Source organism: Python bivittatus, unplaced genomic scaffold, assembly GCF_059951505.1.
Source record: "Python bivittatus isolate LINGU-HERP-01145 unplaced genomic scaffold, Pbiv_v1 ctg000160_np1212, whole genome shotgun sequence".
Taxonomy (NCBI): domain Eukaryota; kingdom Metazoa; phylum Chordata; class Lepidosauria; order Squamata; family Pythonidae; genus Python; species Python bivittatus.
In genome coordinates this window covers 6355005-6375196 of record NW_028277076.1, presented here as the reverse complement: position 1 = coordinate 6375196, position 20192 = coordinate 6355005, and the positions used below count along the sequence as shown (strand labels likewise).

Genomic DNA, 20192 nt, shown 5'->3' with positions numbered 1-20192 from the left:
GGGATGCTGGCTTAAAAAGAGGCGGTGCGCATGCGCGGCTGGGGAGGCGCTGGAGGGGCCGGCGGGACGATGCTGCGGCGGAAGCCGACCCGCCTGGAGCTGAAGCTGGACGACATCGAGGAGTTTGAGGTGGTCCGCAAGGAGCTCGAGGTAGGCGGGGGACTGGCTGGAGAGGGGCGGTGGCTGCTCGTGCTCCTTTAAAAACTGCCCCCGGGAGCACTCTGCCCATGTTCAGAGGCACTCTGCCCATGTTCAGAGACACTCTCCCCGTCGTAAATGCTTAAGGGATTTTAAGGAAATGAAAAGCAGCTTTGCTTTATAGGGACACGCCCGCACTGATGCTCTAGAAACATTCTGCACGTGCTCAGAGGCAGCCATTCCCCAAGAATCTGCAGTTTTTTGGAAAACAGGAACATTCCAGCTGAAATCTTAAGCCCCTTTCCTTGGGAGCAAAGCTGATGAACCCAGGGCTTAGATTTAGCACACATTAGGATCAGGCTGGTTGTTTCTGGTTTATTTAAATTAAGGACAGTATATGTTGAAGTGTATAAGAGCTGCATGCAAGTCATTTGATCAATTCTTGTGTTATTTATTACAAATCAGGTGACCACCTTTTCGAGTCTTGTGCCTTTTATTGCTGAGTTTGAAGCAAAAATTGAAATAAAGGCTTTTCACTTTAGGAGAAAGTCCATTGTTGATGGACTATCAATCACTGCCAGCAAGGGATATCTTTTAATAATAGTACTAATTTATGACATGTATATGCTGCATGACTCCTAGCAACAAATTTTCCCGAACAAATATTCTCTCCATATATGTATATGTATGTATGTATATGTATGTATACACATACACACACATATGCAGTGTATTCTATAAATTACATTAAAATGTTCCAATTGGTCACCACTTTCTTCTAAACATTTCTTTACTCATTTGATGCATGACCTTTGAACATTCCCCTAAGTATGGTAAGATATTCTCTGGAAAAAAAAAATTAATGAAGTGTTTTGTAATTGACCTATGGGGCCTGATTTTTGGTATCCTTTGTATAAATTTCTGGGGACAGAAGATAGGAAACATACCTTTTCATAGTGATGAACATAACTTTATAGCGATGAACAAAAGATTTACACTATGCCTTCAAAACATGCAAAACATTCAAAATGTGCCCTTTGTATCCATGAGGATGGATGGCATTTTGTATTTTAAATACTAATCTGCATTCATATATTTACAAAATTTTATTTTTGAATAAGCTGTCGGTTGTATAATGCAGGGACTGAAATGAATGTATGTATTTGTCCTGTGCTGTTGAAGGCAAAGCGGGATTGGAAGAAGTTCTTTGTGCAAACATAATTATTGCCAAACAATATAGAAATTGACTTTAAGGTAGCCAGGATGAGCGTACTGACATTCTGCATTGAATACATGTTGGGACTGTATTGTCCACGGTCTGTTCTGATCCTGTGAATCATGAGTATATATTTCTGAATTTTTCTTCTTTCTGGGCCATTTCCAAGCATTTGAATATCGATTTTTGTTTTTTTTACCTCTCTGGCCATGCTAAAACCAGTTCCCATAAAAATGTTACGTGCTGAGGGGGAACAGATGCCGCTCTGCTTCCATAAGTATCTGCAGCTTCTTGTTTTCGCAGACTCATAAAAAGCAGCGCGAAGAGGTGGACATGGTAGGAGCCAACGATGGCGAGGGGGCCCTGGCGTTGAATCCTGATCACAAGAGCTGGGAGCAGGTGATCCATGACCGGATTGGCTACAAACCTCAGCCTAAACCCAGCAACCGTTCATCTCAGTTTGGGAACTTTGAATTCTAGAGCGACCAGGTGGACCCTTGTTGTGCCGTTATCTCTGGGCGAAGCACGTTCATGGGGGATTATGAGGAGCTGATTTAGGATGAGGACGACAGAGGGAGCCGCAGGATTTTATCCTTCTAGAAGATGAAAGCTTTGCTATTCTCTAAGAACGAGGTTGGATCCTGTTTCCCCTCGAAGGCCACTTTCATACAACCTCCTGACCCATGTATCTTTACCAACCTCCCGTTTGCAACCAGAGGGCTGAATTCTTGCAACAGCGATAGAAAAGATTCTGCCAGGGCTGTTCTAGCATGTGCAAATGTTTCCAGATTTCAGTGTTAATCCCTCTGGGAATTTTGCATGTATAGCGCTCCCCAGTCTGGAAAAGTTGTATTTCCGTAGCACCACCTGCCGGGGAGAGGGGGGACAGAGCCTCCTCCTTCCAATCATTTTAACAAAGATGAACTTCCAGCATCACTTTTTCCTAGAGCTGGTTTTGCTGCTTAAGTTAGCTTGCTTCCTCTCTCTGCATTCCATCCCTTTCTAACATTTAACACATTAAATTGTGAGCTACTCTCAGGATAAGAATACGAGGCGTATAGTAGGCGAGCTTGTGTGCGTGCAAACTATTTGCTCCGGTTTGGAAATTGACACAGGTATGAGAGAAGGGTATTGCCACTGGAAAGAGGGGAAAAAAAAAGCAGAATCTAACTGATGGGTTGAATATTTTTATTCTACTGAACTTAACCGCACAGCTTGCAAACGTATCATGCGCCCATCATTTTCCATTAAGACCCCCTGTGCTTTAGTAGTTACAACGGCATAATCATTAGTATTCACATAATGAGAGCTAATGGGTACACTTCCATCAGCTATGAATTTAAATTAGACATCCTGCATGGTAATACACGGCCTGGAGAAGCAATACAGCTAAGGCACCATTTTTTCATGGATACACTGAATGGGGAAGGCGGGGGGGGGGGACACACCAGAATAACAACATACTTATGGAAGAACAATACTGAGTGATGGTCAGCTGCAAATGGGACAGGATTTTCTGTCCCCAAACATAAGACAAAGACGCTGGCAGGTAACTTTTTGTTTTCACCTCATCAGTGTACAAGGAAACCATCCAATTGCTGAAGCTGGACCTATCTCATAAGCCTTAATTTCTATACAGCTAGGTTCATATCATAATAGTAACCAAGGAGCCATTACTTTTTCTGGGTTTACACACTATTTTGGATAAAAGTGAGCAAATGGGCACAATATGCTAAGCTACAGCGGAAGCTAGCTGTGGTTGAAGCGCAACCAACTTAGCCTATGATGTCCGTGGACCCACTAGACCACCTGGCTGAGGTGCAATGTGTAAATCCAGCCTAGGAGCCTTTTAAGGCGATGGGTTGATGAAAGCTGCCAGCTTAGATTGTACAGTGGGAAAAAGCACAATAGTACCGGTTTACTATTCTGCACGCACCGTTTGGGCAAACGTTTGGCTGTCATTTGCTGTGTGCTGATAAGTGACGAGTGCAGAGGTCATAGCAGCATTTGACTGGAGAGCCAAGCAGCTTGGAGGTAGGATTGTGCAACTTTGCTTCTCTTGGAGAGTGAACGCCAGCTTCCTGAAAGCTTACTCTCAGCTGACATGGTACTTCAGATGTGTTCGATTCCTTGTGGTTACGGTTCTCCAGGTTGTGTGAACGTTTCCCTCTCGGGCAATTAAAAAAAAGTTTCCTTCCTCAGCATGACCAGTGCAGGGAATATTTATCCAGATTCCACTGGCTTCCTGCCAAGGAAGGAATTAAACCCAAAATGAGAAACTCTGCTGCTCCAGGTGATGCTGAACTATCAATCCAGCAGCCTCAGCCCTGCCTCTACTTCCTTACTTGCAGCTAAAGCATTAAACTGGACCTCAGATTTGCAAGGGAAGAGTGGCATCATTCCACAATGTGAATTTTCTACTGGGCAATTTTGGGGGCATTGTGTGTGTCTCAGTGGCCATCCAGGTGTGCCTAGGAAGCTCAAACATGATTCAAAAGCAGTCCCCCCCCCCTTCTGCTGTTAGTCCTCAGCAGCTGGTATTTCGAGGGACGCCATTTGCCATTCAGGAGTTTAAAAACAGCCATCAAAGTAGCCACTGAGCCTAATCCTCCACGAAGCTAAAATTCTTTTTTTAAAATAACACTTAAGTGTGCTCTTCTTGAAGACCTGTTATAGCTTGAAATATGACTCGCGGATTGCGTTTTTGTGATAGACTGGACCTCAAACTACCCAACTCCATTTTAGGCTAGCCTGTGTGATGAGTAGATAGCACTGCATTGGGTGAACCTGGAAAACTGGGTTAATTGAATAAACCATGGTTCAGTTAATCTAAATGAGCATGCTGCCGAACCATAACTTATGTTAATTAACTTAATGCTACACAGTTGACAGTTGATTGGTGTATTGTTTCTACTTTTAACTTCAGGAGCAAGCTAAATTGAGGGTTGATTGTCACAGTACCAGCAGGCGAGATATAAGATTATTTTCTGCCCTGATTACCATAGGGTGGCTACTGGTTTTCTGAATTTCAGGTTGGGATTAAGACAACCTGGTCCCCTTTTAGACTGGAAATCGTGGTTCACAAAAGCTCTGCAGGGCCCTCAGGTTTAAAGCAAAGCTAGGCCCCAAACTGGCTATTAGCTATTATAGTTGAAATGCACTGTATCTGTGAATGCCAGCAGCAGAGAGAAGACGGTAGAAAACTGATTGTTATAGGTCCCTTATCAGGGGTTCCCAGAGCCTCTGATCACTCCTGCTGAAAGCTGGTGGCAAAATTTCTCACCATTTCGAGACCTCTTAACAGTAGTGCAAATCCTACAATAGGCTTAGCAGAGCTGGGTAGAAGAAGAAGCACCCAGCTGAAAAGAAGGGAGGAATTCCAGCACCATCTCCTTTGCATAATCGCCTGACAGAAGTGTCTGAAACTGCTGCGATGTGGACATGACAAAATGTCTGTTGCGAGGTCAAGACCCAAATCCCAGCTTTTCATATTTTGCATCCTGTCGTCTGGTGCAACTAAATAAATTACATGGTTTGCATGGTGATGATGCAACGGACATTTCAGAAGCTCCCCCCTCCCATACCTATGCCTGTCACTGGAGCTCTGGGCTCCCAAGCGTGCCCTGAAAGGTTACCTCTCCCCTAAGACCATGCTGGTGGCCTTCTTTGACACATGGAGACGGCTGTAAGCAGGGACTTACAGAAAAGCCCTCGCACAAACTACTCTTCAGCCACCTTGACGGCATATGGCTATCCATCCCTAATTAGGATCAGCAAAACATGGAGTAGGTCAATTCTCCCTAGAATTAGGAGGATCAAGACGTGCAACTGATTATATTCAAGTTAAACAACCATTTCATCCAATCTAGGAAGAAATTTTTGCAATGTTTTAAAGAACTTCCTCAAAGGCTTGAAACTGAAGTGGGATGCCTAAACAATAACATCCACGGGTGTGCGTGCGACTGTTAAACAGCTAGCGCAGGCTGAAAAAGGCACAGTAACGATCTCCGTAAAAGGAAATTCCCCCCCCCCCGATGAATGAGTGCAGGGTTGCACTCTGCCTAAAACTTGTACCTAGCCTTGTCTGAAGCTGCTGTGGTCTTAAGTGGGGCATAACAGTTTGGTTTAACATTTAAGAAGAAAAGTAAGTGCTGATGCCAACCTGCAAATCAGAAAGAACTAAAAACCCTTGTGCTATAGGTTTATTTAAAATATAAAACTTTAAAAAAAACCCCAAACTCGTTTTCCATTTTTCATCATTAAATCAGCACGTCGCGGTGGAGAACTAGAACCGCGCGCTGTAACTGGAGGAGGGCAGATGGTTCATTTTGACCGGTGGAAGTCCAGAGCAGCTATGGGGCAAAGACCGTGGCTTCCCAGACCCAAGTCAACACAACTGTTTGGCATGTATGAGAGAGCACAAAGCACAGCTGATTTCTCAAGGAAACAAGGACAGGCAGAATTGGCACTTGCTAGATCACCGATCAAATGTACTGGCCTGAGTGGTTCACCACACCCCACTAGAAACATAGGCTGCTAAAGTACAGAAAGAACATGGAATTCCCTCGTCAGCCTGCCAGCTCCTTTAAATCATGGTACAGTCTAAAACAAAACCCCATCACGAATGCCATCTATTATTACATTAATCAATCATTCTAAGTAGGTTGCCTTAACTGGCTGCCAACTCTTTTACCCATGGCTCAGGAATCTCCCCACCGAAAGTCTGGGGAAGAGGGGAAATGTGGGGAGAGGAGCGAGAGGCACAAGGATCACCCTCTGGAAACTGGAGGGCGTCCCATGGCTTTCCTTGGCATGTTTCTAGTAAACCTGGTCCTTTGGGAAGGCGGTAGGGAATAGCGAAGAGTACTGCTCTGTGTTAATGGCAATGCTCGGTGATGTCCACCACCACGGCCTTCTTCCAGCTGAAGAAGAAGTAGCCCGCCCCTGCACCCAAGGCCACGGCGATGCAGAGGTAAGCGTTGTACGTCATGAAGATGAGCATCAGGAAGTAGCTGACCACCACTTGGACGATGTGCAGGATTGTCTGGAAGAGGTGAGGGAAGCTTAGCATCTGTTGCCTAACCAAACAGAAAAAACAATGAGATAAAGTTATGTACTTGCATGTGCTATGCAGCGAGGGGGCAACAAGGAGAAAGGGATGGCTTCAGAAATAGCTTCTGATGCAGGGAACAGTGATAGGTCTCAAGCTGAAAAGATCTGGGTGAATTAAGAGGGCGGAGGTGGTGGGAACAGCAGTTCTCCCTTTGGTGCAAAACATTTTGCTTCACGTTATTCAGAAAAGGCTTCAAGCTGTCAAGCATTTTGAAAGCGTCCTGAGTTCGAGGCAACCTGTTTCACACTTGAAACAGCAATTCTGCTGTTGCTGAAGGACATTGTTTGAAACTTAAAACGGGTGAAAATGAAGCGTTCTGCAAATGCCCGTTTTTAGACCCAGAATGGCTTTCCCATGGCTCCCCATTTCCTCTGGAGAGAAAATACAGCTCTTGCGTTCTCACAGGAAACCTACCACGAGAGTGTGGGTTAGGGCAGGAGGACCAGCCACGGACCCAGTTCCCTCTTTTGCGTTTGTCTTTAGCTGAACAGCAATGCGTGCTCACCCAACCGTTTTGTGCGTCTCCATCAAGACGGTCCCGTTCTGCCCTGGGACGGGCATGGAGTTGTAACGGATGCTGACTTGCGACTTCCGGAGGAGACTCTCCCGGGCAATCTTCAAGCCCTCATAGAACATGGCCAGGAAGAAAATGGCCACAAATGCTCCAGCCATTTCTGAGGGAAACAGACAAACGTTATTTCTTCTCCCTAGGGCAAACCACCCGGCACCATCCAGAACTGTTGGGAATGTATTTCATGGGACTTCCAATATGGAGAGTTGAAGCGTGGCACTGCTGGAGATCCCTAGGTTGCTGTAAAACCCAACAAAGGGTAGACCGGACCAAGAAACCAATGCCGTGTAGGTCAGGACTACTTTTATAGAAACAGCTATAGTAACAGAATCTTGCAAGTCTGAATGTGCTTCCCCCTCCCTCCCTTTCTCTTCGCGTGAACTAGGGAGGGGCTTGTCTGAGACGCTGTCCTAGATTACAGTTCTGGCCCAGACTCAGATTTCTTTTATCTGACCGTTGTCTTGGTTACAGCTCTTCCTCCTGTCCTTCAAGGCCATTCCCTCTGCCTCTACAGTTGCTCTCTGCTGGTGGCCAAAACCTTCTGTGATTTTTGACACATAAATCAATCCAATTGCAGTTGGTGAATCCCACCAATATTGATCAGCTCTGGCATTCCAGCCTGACATCCGCCCACCCTATTCTGATTGCCAGAGCAACCGTGCCAACGGAAGCTCAGTTATGATTCGAAGTTCTCTTTGTGAATATCAGCCGGGCAGACTTTTGCACAGATCCAAAGTCCTATATTGTGGAGGGGTTCTTTGAAAAAAAAGAGCCTCTGCAGGGGCGGTTAAAACGTTTCTAAAAAGCAAGTTCTTCAGTAACAAGCTGAAGAAGAAATCTGAGTGGGCACTGCTGACGGGTTCCCAAAAACATTTGCCAGAATCCACAGGCTGGGCTTCCATCGGAACAGCTCATAGACAAACCAATGTGTTAAACCCCCTTGCAGGTTTAAAGAGGGAATGTGAGGGAATTGGCTCCAGGTAGAAGAAAAATCCTCCCTGTGGTTTGGGGACACAAAACTAATTTGACCAATGCCCCCCAGCTCCCCTCGCTCACCTCCGGCTGTGTTGATGACAAGCCCGGAAAACAGCAAGGGCACGTTATGATAGCTGAAGTGAAAAGTCATCTCCTGCCGAGAGAGAAGAGAATCCATGTGATGCTACGAAGGGCAGGCAAAGGATAGCATTTCTGGCCCTGCAATTTCAAAATAATTTGAAAGCACCCCTTTCTTGAGTGCTCCCACCCTCCTTAATGGAAAGCCTTTGCTTGGAAATTCTACCCAGGAAGGGGGGTGCTTACCACCAAGCTCAAGCCTCATCTCCTTTTCATTGGGAAAATGCCCCCTTTAAAGCTGGTTTAAGCCCTTCCTTTAAAAAGAAAGACAGCTTGAAGTGACAGGGGGCACTTCAAAAGTCAATTCAAGCTTAAACACCAAGTCCGTATCAGCCACCAATTAATGCAAGGCTACAACCCAGTTTTTCTAACCGCTCAGGCCCTGTAATTTATTTAACCCCATCGGGCATGAATTGCTCTGTAGTTATGAAAGCCCACAGCTTAAGGCAGGAGCTAACACAGAAAACCTCAAAATAGGATGTTCTAAGTTGGACTATCTCATTGCACACTTTGATTAAATTTGCAAGAATCAGAATGGACTGAGCGGGCAATCCCTGATTGAGGACGTCCTGAGATATGACATATATAATGTGTCGCTGCTGGAGTGGGTGCTCTCACAATCTGGATGTGGCCAAGGGCAGAACATCCATTTGCTGAAAGACAGCTGTGTGAAACTGTCCCCTTCCATCCCCAGATGTTCCCTCCCATTCTAGTTTAGCTCAGTTCTTCTGGGCAGGTGGGCCCCGTTATTCCCCTTTCCTTTCCCTTTTCAAAAGATGCTGATAAAACCCACGGTAGCCTTGGAAACAGATGCTGGAGGTAGCCTTATGGTTTCCATTTTATTGCTATTATTTAAACAGAAAGATATTGGGAGAGGAAGCATGCAAGGCGGGGTCTGGAGGGGCATGGAAGAACATCCGCCTTCTCTTGCTTCAGCCCAAGCACTACTGTATGAACTCCACTCACCATCATTCCTCCATGCATGTGTCCTGGGGTCGTGGCGTGATGGTGGGCGTGAGGATCCATAGTGGGGCTTGTGGAGTCAGTCATGTTATGGCCCATATGTGCCATATGGGCTTCGTGATGCTCAGCGTGGGCCATCAGGGCTCTCAAGGAACAGGATAAAGCAGTGAATGCCTGGAAAATCCATTCATTGATGTTAGAGGAACATCCAGATATGGCAGCTTTCCCTTCGTGTAGTGCCCCCCTCATGTGTCGAACCACACTTCCCATCCCTCCCAGTCTGCACGATCTTAGCTTGTAACCCTTAAATGTAAATCTGGAGTTGTTAGAAGAGGCCTTCACTTTCAGAATTTTCCCTTAGATCAGACTTTCCTGAGCGATTTGGTTGGTCTACCAAACTGTTGAGAGCTAACGACCACCAGTCATTTGGTTGGCTGGTCCTCAGAAACATAGCTGGAAACTTTGGGAACTGTAACCCATTAGCATGGCTCCCTTACTAAACCAAAGATCGGCCTATCTCAGGAACGTTTAACGTTTTGGGAATTTAAATTCTCTCTCTCTTTCTCTGTGTATATATATATGATTATTAGAAAAAATTATATGAATAAAAGAAACAGGAAAAAAACAGGAAAAAAGAATGGAGAGAAAAAAAGTGCAGAAAAGAGAAAAGTAAAAGATATTTAAAGAAACGATTTCTGATCTTCTTTACAGCAGTTATAAACAAACTGTCTCTTCTCTTGCTTTAGGATTACATTACCTATTTCCCTTCTTCCCATACTCAACCCTTTTTAATCAACAAATCAAAAAAAAAATCAACTCATTTTTTCCCATTTTCAGCAAAATGTCCATAGAAGGTTTCCAGTCTTTTATCAAAGTACTTGTTATTTTATCTCTAACCAAACTGGTCAATTTTGGCATTTCTGCAAAATTCTGCTATCTTCACAATCCACTATGGGTATTTCAGTATTTTTCTGTCTTTGTGCTATGATAACCTCACTGCAGTTATCACACACAAAACCAGTCTTCTATGAGTCTTTTCTGACTGACTATCCGTAAGTCCCAATAGGAGGGAATTTAGATTCTTTGTGTTTCCTTCCCACATTAAAATTGAGGAGGTTAGAAATCAGTTTAGAAGACTGTGCAATGCACGGAGGGCCCACAAAGGCTATGGAGAATTCACAATGCAGCTTAACAAAGCAACAGACAGGGCTGCCAGCCCTGTTCTTCAGTGTACCACACCCAAAGCACAGGTTCAAGAGCTGTTATTTTTAGATAACAGGAATGCGAACAACATTGAACACCCTCCCTGAATAAGGTGGCAGAAGATCAGTCGACTGGAAAAGACTACTGCCGCAGCTTTTCCCAACTTTTTTTTTTTTTTAATGTGTGTGCCTTCGAATCAGTGCAGTTCTCTTGGCAAGATTTTTGGAAGTGGTTTCCCCTTGCCTTCTTCTTCCCAGAGCTGAGAGAAGTGACTCTGGGAACTGTAACCCAAAGTTGGTTAGAGAAGTGACTGGCCCAAGGTCCCCCAGCTGGCTTTGTGCCTAAGACAGGTCTAGAACTCACCATCTCCCGGTTTCTAGCTTGGGGCCTTGTGCCACCAAGCTGGCTCTTCCCAAACTTGGGCCCTTGCGAATGTACTAACCTACATCTTCCATCATCCCTACCCAGCATGACCATAATTAAGTGAGATAGACATATAAACCAAAGAATAAGCAAACACAGGACCTATTTGCAAATTTCCAAACAAATATATGTTTTACACCCATCTGTATGTAGGGTGCAAAATCATGACATTAAAATGCCGTGGCTCAGAGGAGAATGAGGATGATCTTTTTCTTGGTGAAATCTTCCATCCCTAAAATGTGTTAAGAACTTTCTAAACCTTAAAGTTTATCGTTATGTTCTAAACAATAAGTTCAACTGTCTTAATTGATACTCATGCAAAGAAAACAGGATACCAAAAACTCAGAGCAATGCCTAACTCACTCCAAAAACATTTTATGGAGAAGTTAACTTACAAATCACTATGAGAAAAACCTAATACAGAGGGTTTATTTTATAAAGTTGGTATGACTTTATCTCAAGAGTTCAAATAGAAGATGTCCAGCACCCAAATAATTTCTGAAATTTCACATGATAAAAATGAAATGTATTGGAAAAAAAACTGTATACTTTCTGAAGCTGTTGTATGGGAAAATACAAGGATGTGCATACAGGTGGGTAAGTGGGTTTGAAAACTTAAAATCAAAACAGCAGAGATTTTAGCATTCATATCTACACTGATGCTCAGACACTGGATGTTAACCCAGAGCATATGACCTAGTTGGGATTCCCCAACCATAAAGAGTATATATTCCTGCACAGCTGGGAGTTACAAGCTGAAAACACCCGGGTGTTCCTTAACCTTGAAGTTTTTCCCTTGTTGGAATTAGAAAATATAAGGAAACATGACTTAACAAGCTGCCAAGATGATGAAGAAAATCATGCAAAGTGTTCAAATAGGTAAAACAGAGTCACTCATGACCTGGCTTGCACCAAAATAGTTAGACCCAGGAACTCATTTCAAAATAAAACCTCTACGGAGAAGCTGCAGACAGTCTCATAAAAGTTGATAAAGTGAAACCAGACTGCCGCTGGCCTTAACTGAGCCCCATTTGAAATTGAATCAACTCAAGAGCCAAATGCATGGACGCCTATTCTCTTCCCTGACAGCTCCTCATTTTATTGGAAACAGACCTCCTCAATCACATTAGGACAAACCGTTTATATAGAGCAGAAAGGTCTCTAGCTGCCCGCAGCAATGGATTGCTCCTTTCCTACTCTTCTCCGGGCTCTGTAAGTACATTAAGCTAGAGGTGATAAGCATGTAGCAGGACAAAATGAAATTCATTTAATCCCATCACTGGTGATCACTAGCCTCCAACTGGAGAAACAAAAAACCTTATAAGCCTTAGCTGGTCGCAGAGAGCAGAAATGACAGGTAGCCGAGTAGACCTTTGGAAATTTTTACCACCAGTTGCTCCAAGCTAGTGGAGTCTTCAGCTTCGTGGAAAGCCTGAAATTATCACCAGTGTCTAAAGTGGAGGCTGCCAGCAGACCCTTCAGTTATAGCTTTTAGGATCTCCATGTTTGGAAAACTGGAATGGAATCAAAAGATCCCAGATCATATCATTGATGACACAGACAGGGGTTTATCAGAACTCAGTAATAGTTACCGACAGACAAAACCATCTCCATAAAGTCACGAAGATTCAGGAGACTTAGAAGCAAAGCTGAACAACAACAACAAAATGAATAAGCCACAGCTAGCTAAGATCCTATGATGGGCTAATCCAAAATATGGCTTGTTTTGGAACCAAGTGTATAGTAGGAACCTACCTTCCCTTTCAATGTACAGTGGTACCTCGGGATACGAACTTAATCCGTTCCGTGACTCTGGGCGTATCCCGAGTTGGTCGTAACCCGACGCAAATTTCCCCATAGGGTTCAATGTAAATCCGGTTAATCCGTTCCGCCCTCCGAATTTGGTCGCACCCCGAAGCAAATTTTCCCATAAGGTTCAATGTAATTACCGTTAATCCGTTCTGGCGTCCGCGGACCACGCATCAGGGGCGGGAGAACAGCCGGGCGCCGCACAGCGCGGCGGGAAAATGGCCGCGGACGTGTCAGGGGTGGAAAAATGGCCGTACCCCGAGGCGGAGTTCGCACATCAAGGTAAATTTTTGCGGCCAGAGCTGGTCGTAACCCGAAAAGTTAGTTGTTAGAGGCGTTCGTATCCTGAGGTACCGCTATAATTGATTTAGCTGTTTTTTAAAGAAACAAAAACAAAAAACAACCTTTTTTTAAAAATAGTAAGTAATAGTAATAGTAATTGTATTAAATAGTAAGCTGTATTTAATACAAGTATTATTGTATTAAATAGTAATAGTAATAGCTCACTGCTTGCTCTTTTTTTTTAAACAAAACAAAAATGAGATAATTGATGTTAAATGTGCTCAAAGGGGATCTCACAACCAACAGGTTCTGCATAACCCACTTATCTTAATTGCCTAATTAGCTCTTTTGGGGAGTGACCCGATATATTAAACCCAAAGTCCCCACGTAGGCTGGTTTCATACAATACCAAGCCACAACGTAGCAAACCCAACTTAAAACTAACCAAGCTGAACAATCACTTGCTTATTTTATTCAGAATGTGTATGTTCCTCTCTTTCCTGTACAGCCGAACCGTCTAGAAACTAAAGGGAGTTTCAAAAGGACGTTTGGGGCCATGGCACAGCAACAAAGCAAAAATCTTACTGGGAGCGCAGAAAGTTTGGGGCGAGTTGAACGAGCTCTCTGGATCGCGGCCAATATACTGATAAAAAGACAACAGTGGAACAAGACCTACAGCGCAACTTCCCACAGCTCAACCAGCCTTACAAAACTTGTTAGTCAAAACCACGCAGGCACGTAAGGAGATTACGGCTTGAGAAAGCTTCTCCCTGCCAAATGCGCCTGTTCGGAGAAGAAATGATCCTCGTTGTCGTACGTACAAACGCCGATACAATAGGGTGGTTTCGTCTTTCAGACTGGAATGGCAAGCAAAGAATGAAATAGCATCGCAGCTTCATGACTAGCCCAGACACTCCCCAGAACAAGTCACTTTGCTCAAGGTGCTTCTAGAATTCCTACTCTGGCTGGAATCCTGTTTGAAACGAAGTCTGGAAAAACATCACCAGCACCAGCCCTCACAGGAGACAAAATCACGGTTATTCGGTGCTGCATCTTACACCGTAATTCTACGTGAACAGGACAACATCAGGGAGATGCAGGAGGCTCCTAAACAATACTGAAATCCCAGCTAATATTAAGGTCTGACAGGTCTTCAGTGCATCCTGAACAATAACGCACAGAACTTCCTTGTACACAAACAAATCTGAGTTTGCCATTTCCCAGAAGAAACTGTACAATTAAACCTCAAACAGCATCTTGTGTGTTTTTCTAGTCCTTTCTGTGTGGGCAAAATTATTTTTTTTTAGCGGAGTTTACCTCCGGCCAGTCAGTCTTTTTTCAAGCTAAACATCTGCACTCCAAAAGCAGATGAGAAAACCCAAGGCTTTGCATGAACGCTGTCATGCCAGTTGCAATAGGACCTCCAGACATCCTGAGATCAACGCTGTTCCCATTTATTCGATTCCCTGATAGCCTCTGCCAGTTTGAACGGCTTCTGCCCCAAATAAAACACCCTCCATCTTGCTAATCAATGTTTTCAAGCAGATTCCAATGAGAGGAAGAATATTTACAGCAGAAACAAGGAGAAAACTCAGACTTGTGGGCATGCTACTGGAAGTAGGCTGCACCACCGTGTAACTTAACGCACGTGCTGGGTGCTCTGGCCTCTTCATTCTGTTAATTTATCTTGTTTCTACCCTGGGCCTTCTGCTTAGCTTTTGTGTTATTTTGCCCTTTTTCTCCCCAACTCGCTGTACTTTTCAAGCACATATTCTGTGTTTGGGGAGTGGCCAGAAACCTTCGGCATTCAGAAATTATCAGCACGAGATAACAGCTGGGCGATTTCAAGGGAAGAGCAAGGGCAAAAGTCGAACCGTGATGACAAAATTAATTATGACCATTACAGCCATGAGGGCTTTCGTGAAGAGTGTGTAGCCCTGCCATCCACCCAAGTGAATGTAGAAGACGCTGTGAATGTAGAAGACGCTTTGATCATACCGTACAAATGAGTATGTTTCTAGCTTTGTACACCGCCCAGAGTCCACTGGAGATGGGCGGCCAATAAATTTATATGAATAAGAACAATACATTGAGGTATTTGCATTGCTTCTTATCCACCTATTGCATGAGATAGGTATGTCTTACAACACAATCTCTTTTCTTTAAAATGCTACAATCAGGGAGATTTTATTGCAGGTAAGGAAAGATAAATGTTTTCCTTGGAACAAAATGTCAACGTTAAGACCTTGGAGGGACAGAGAAATGGGCACGATGCCCTTCGATTTCCCAAGACTCTCCAGGAAAATACCCAACCACACCTACTATGATCCCACCCTTTGGAGCATCAGTGTACAGGAAACACCGCCGCCACAGTATTTACAGCCATTGGACCATGCTGCCAGCTTCTAATCAGCAAAACCTAATCTTCAGCTCGTGGCTCTTGCCTGATTTGTTTGATCAAAACCAAGGATACCTCCAATAGCCTCCCTCGCTAGCCAGAGAAAGAGAAGGACCAAGGAATAGGTTTCTCTTTCTTCCTTATCAGTGAGCTCAACCAAAGATCAACTATCATGGGATTGTAAAACTTCAGGAAAGCACACGTTGTGACCCAGGATTGCAAGCTTTGCAAGGATGTGTACTGACACAAATCTCGTACCAGGATTTTGGTGGTAATAAAGCAATTAAAAAAAAAATGCTGCGCGATTTACACCTTTACTGCCTTCAGTCTTCTAAGAGGCACCTCTCACCTTTGGATGCTTCGCTTGAGCATAAAGCTCATCCCCTTGAAACTGTGCGGCAGTCTGACTAGGCTGTGAGATACTGTTAAGTATCTGAAACACAGAGCAGGACCGTACAATGTCAGGGAGCAAGAAGTGCTGTTTATCAGCAAAGACATGACTTGTAGGGGTTACCATCCTGGTCCACCTAAGAGAGGCCCAGCTCTGGTGTGCGTTCAAAGCCTGCAGTGAGCCTAGGGCTGAAGAGAAGTATGGGCGAAGGCTGTTCCTTCTCACCCCAATTCCAGCGCCGTGGTATTTACAACTGTTGCAACACGCTGCCAGGATCTAACCAGCAGGAATGCCAACCCAACGTACCCAGTATAGCCGTGCCAGGAATTGGTACGGCTGCACTGCCAAGCAGGAGTGCCGACCCAGAACAAACTTCTGTCTTCTGCAAGCTCTAAGTTAGAGAGGAGAGGTAAAGACAGAGAGACAGAACCAGATGTTTTGCTGAGGAAAACGATGGGCCTCTCCCTTCCAGAAGGGAGGGTAAGACAAAGATTCTTGAGGTCATCTGTTTGCTTGGACACAGTGCTGGCTGGAAATAATGGCACTGTCACCCAATACACCTCGAGGGCAATCCAGCTGGCCTCCATGGTTCCCCCCCCTCTGCCCCTTGCTCCAAGGTAGCCTCCCCACTGGGGTGAAAGCCCTGTGTCACCGATGCTGCAATCTTTTGGCCGATCAAAGTTTTGTGCTGCTTCCAGTACTGGCAATACGCAATATTCAAGCCCATTGTGTATACCCAGAGGTAATTATTAACACAGAAGCTGCACTGATTTTACAGTCTCTCTAACTTTTGGGCCATCACACAGAGGTCAGGCCACCAGAATAACTTAGAAATATCCTGGAGGGGGGCTGTAGAAAAGCCACCACAACAAAAGACGAGGGCCTCTAAGAGCCAAAACCATCTGTTGCTGTCATATCACCACATCCTACTATGGAAAATGCTTTATTGCCCAGGATAAAAACAGCTGGTCAAGAAAGCGCTGCAACCCAAACTAAGATTCTCTTCCAAATGACCCAGCATGATCCTAGCTTCTTCTTCTGCAAAGCCACTCAACCTGTACGTCCCAGAATAACCTTGCTTGCAAGGGCAGGCGTGATCATCCAGCTGAGGTCACCTGAAATACATTCGGGAGTCATTCAGGGACCGTACGGCTCATCTCCCAGATGGATGGTGAATTTTGTCATTGCCGAGCTGAGGCTCCAGGCTGAACAGGTTGTAGTTTCTCCACCCGCGCTTTATGGCCCCTTATTCAAGGTGGCACAGAAGTATCTCCTGCAGAGCTGGGCAAGGCTTTCTGCACTTCCCAGCAATCTTTTAAAACTTCCCCCACCTCCCTTACTGCCCTGTAGCAAAACTCCCTTTTAACGCTACTTCAGAAATCCCATCAGATGCCAGAGGGTTTGTTTTGGCTAATATAGCAAAGTCAGAGCTCATTCGCTACCAAGTGTCTCCTGCCTTCAATGATACAGCCCTGGCTTTTAAAAAACTGGCATTTGGAACATCCAGCAGAATCCCACCATTTGGTTTGGAATGCCCTGTGTTTAAACACTGGCTTACTTCCTTGGTAATCCTACGTTTAGCCTCCTTTTCGGTTCTATTCTCTTGCTGAGAATCTTTTCTCTGCACAACCTTGTTCCCTTTTCTCCTAGAGTTTAGCAGGAAAGTCTGTTCTTCAGCAGCCAGAGCCAGGAATCTGACAACACAGACTTACACATTTTCATTTACCTTTGGATTGTCTCACTCGAGGAAGAAAAACACTGTGCTTCCAGCAATACAGCAGACCAGTTGCAAATAGATAAATTCTCTTCCTGTTCCTGCTTGGGGCAACTCCAGCGACACCTACTCAGCATTCGTTCCAACTCCTCACCACAGAATACTGATGTTTGCTCACTGCCCATCAAGAAAGGAAGGAAAAAACCCCAACAGATTATTTACTCAACAGAAATGCCACTCTGAAAGCTCTTGAAACACGAGAGGGCTGCATAGGAAAAGGAGAGATGTGGCTCTGTGGATTTCAACATTGTGCTCCTGTGTCACAGAGCTGTTCTCGGCCTGGTAAACACGCAGCCCAAGATCAGATAGATCTGGGTGAGTCAACAACCTGGGATGCAAAAAGGGACAACGGGCAACCTCACTGGCAGGGTTTTGACACAGCAGCTAGATTCTCTCCCTGCTACCATGAGGGTTAGCCAGGCTCTGGAGAGCAGAGCAAAGTTCAGGTGTAGCCCACACCTGAACTGCAGAGTGAGGGGGCCTAGGTACGTCCTCTTGTTATCCTGAAACTGGACAGGTATCCTGCAACGGGGTTTAGCTCAGTGCTTGCTGGGGTAAGCAGAGAGTCAAAACAAACCTCTGCTTCTCAGAGAGCGGCTACAAAGGGAGGGCAGAGGCAGAGCACTGATCAGTGGGAAACGAGGGGCTACGTCCTGAAGGAGGGACAAAGTGAGATGATTCTTTTTTCCTAAAGCTTCATGGCCTGCTACAAAAATACTGCGTGAAATCACGGAGAATACCCCATCCTTTGGAGCAGGGTTTGCTGAAACCCTCCTGAACTTTGTCAGCCTCTGAATACATCCCCCCCCCCACCAAAAAATCACCTTGACACTTGGGCTCCAAAGGGCAAGGTGTGCAAGAATGGCACAGAAGGGTGAAAACTGCTTCTTTGATTGGCAAGAATCATTTTGATGGGTTGCTTTTTCACTTGAATCCGCCTGCACTTTGACCAAGGAGATTGAGTGAAGGCACTTGGTTCCTTTGTCTGGTAAAGGGGGACTAGAATCCCTTTTAAACAGGCGTCAGAAGGAGATTTTTATTACAAAGGGACTTAAAAGCAATTAATTCACAGAGGATAAAAGACTTAAAAAAAAAAAAAAAGCTCCTTAATCCCAGGAGAACTGCAAAGCCAGTTTTGTACCCAAAAGCATCTTAAGCTAGGAAAGAAGATGGCTAAACGCCCAGAAAAAGCCTCCAAGGCACGTGAGCCTCCAGCGACAGCCGGATTTCACACAACGCAGCCGAATCGACTGAACCCTCCAAAGCACAATAGGCTGAACCTCGCAGCAGCCAGCCAGAGCAGTTTCCCAACAAGAAACGAGAAACAGTCTTTTGGAGAAACAGTCTTTTGGAGCGATGCTTAGAATGTTTATTCAACTTGGCTTGGCATCCTCTCCAGGAAGCATCCAGCAGCCATCTCACCCGCAAAGCAGGGACAGAAAAACACTTCAGCACCGCTCCTTCCTAGGGAGGGGAGAATAACATACATTTCTCACTGATTCCTTGAGCCTTGGAAGTCCTCCAGGCGTCTAAACCAGGAAGGAGGGAAAGGGGATCAAGACCTCTTTGGGAGTTTGGGCAATTTGGCCCTGGGAATTAACGTGTGTCTTTCAGGAGATCGGTGACAAAGGAGACACAGATGCTCAACCAAGTTTACTTCCTTCAGATCTCCCTGGTTCCCCTGCTTTCCTTCTGTAATAGGATCTCCAATGGTCATCTCCTTCTCCTCCCCGTCCTGCGCCCCCTTCCCTCAGGCCTTGCCTATGCCCCCTCCCCCTGAAAGCCCCCTCCTCCAGTTCTTGCTTCTTTCCCTTTCTCCCCTTTCATTCTTTCCCCTTCCTCACAGTCCCCCACAGCCTTCATTCCACCATTCCGCCCTTCCATGCAAATTCTTCTTCTTCTTCTTCTTCTTTTTTGGCCGCCCTCCTGGATCCTTTGCACGCTTCCCTGGCTCATCGCACCGCCACGCGCATCCCTGCCAGGCGGCACGGAGGATGGCAGAGCATTTCAGCGGAGGGTTCGGCATTGGCTCCTTCAACGCCTCCCTTCCCAGCCCCGCTCCTCCTTGGCATCTCCATCCTTTCTGGCTCCCCCGTTGCGTTCGTGCCAGGCGAAGGACCCCGCAGCGCCACTTGCCCGGCGCGCCAAGCTGCGTTTCGCGGGTGAACAATGAGCCGTCCGTGCCTCGCTCTGCCTGCGGACTGAATCCGGCGCGCCGGCCCCCTTCGCCACGCGGGGCGTTGCAAACCCAGCACAGGGTGGACCCCTGGATCTGGGAGGGCAGCCCCGACCCCGTTCCGCTTCTCCCCCCCACCGCCCCCCACTCTTTTCTCCTCTCCCCCCTTCCCGGCCCAAGACGCTCAAGATGCCCTGGGGATGCTTTTGGACTGCGACTCCCATCAGCCCCAGCCAGGACAGGCGGTGGCTAGAGGGCGTAGACTCAGCGATAGAGCCGGGGTACCGTTTGCCGCCCAGCTCTGCCCAACCCGGGGCGCTCGGCAGGACTACAAAACCCATACGCACAAAGGCGCGGCGGGGGTGACTTATGGGCGTTGTAGTCCGGGCCGCCTAAGCTTTTTTTTTTTGGCCTTTTTTCCCCCTTCCCGTCTCTAAAACACAAACCTGAGCCCGCTCGGTCGCTCACTCACTGGCCGCCTCGTCCGTCCCTTCTTTGCAGCGTCTCCGCCTTGACCTCCTCAGACGTGTCTCCTCTTTTCAGCCGGAGAAGCCCCGCCGCGCGCTGATTGGCCGGCGGCCGAGTCACGTGCCCACCCGCTCCGCGGCGGCGTGCCCCGATT

General features: G+C 46.0%; 2 protein-coding genes across 4 annotated transcripts; one reads left to right on the top strand and one right to left on the bottom strand.

Annotated features, from left to right (window-relative positions):
• The first annotated feature begins 6 nt into the window (after positions 1 to 6).
• CDC26 (cell division cycle 26) lies at positions 7 to 2803 on the top strand. Its single transcript, XM_007420580.4, has 2 exons — positions 7 to 150; positions 1658 to 2803. The coding sequence occupies exons 1-2, from the start codon at positions 31 to 33 to the stop codon at positions 1832 to 1834; spliced, it is 297 nt and encodes a 98-aa protein (XP_007420642.2). The 5' UTR covers positions 7 to 30; the 3' UTR covers positions 1835 to 2803.
• Positions 2804 to 5541: 2738 nt separating this feature from the next.
• SLC31A1 (solute carrier family 31 member 1) lies at positions 5542 to 20164 on the bottom strand. Of its 3 annotated transcripts, XM_088147048.1 has the most exons (7): positions 20017 to 20164; positions 17347 to 17511; positions 12690 to 12920; positions 9118 to 9288; positions 8095 to 8167; positions 6973 to 7141; positions 5542 to 6432 (listed from the first exon to the last, which is right to left on the bottom strand). In XM_088147048.1, the coding sequence occupies exons 4-7, from the start codon at positions 9250 to 9252 to the stop codon at positions 6231 to 6233; spliced, it is 579 nt and encodes a 192-aa protein (XP_088003174.1). In that variant the 5' UTR covers positions 9253 to 9288; positions 12690 to 12920; positions 17347 to 17511; positions 20017 to 20164; the 3' UTR covers positions 5542 to 6230. The 3 variants fall into 3 exon arrangements, with proteins under 3 accessions (XP_088003174.1, XP_088003173.1, XP_088003175.1); XM_088147047.1 differs by lacking the exon at positions 12690 to 12920; XM_088147049.1 differs by lacking the exons at positions 12690 to 12920; positions 17347 to 17511 and having other exon boundaries at positions 20017 to 20140.
• Positions 20165 to 20192: the final 28 nt, after the last annotated feature.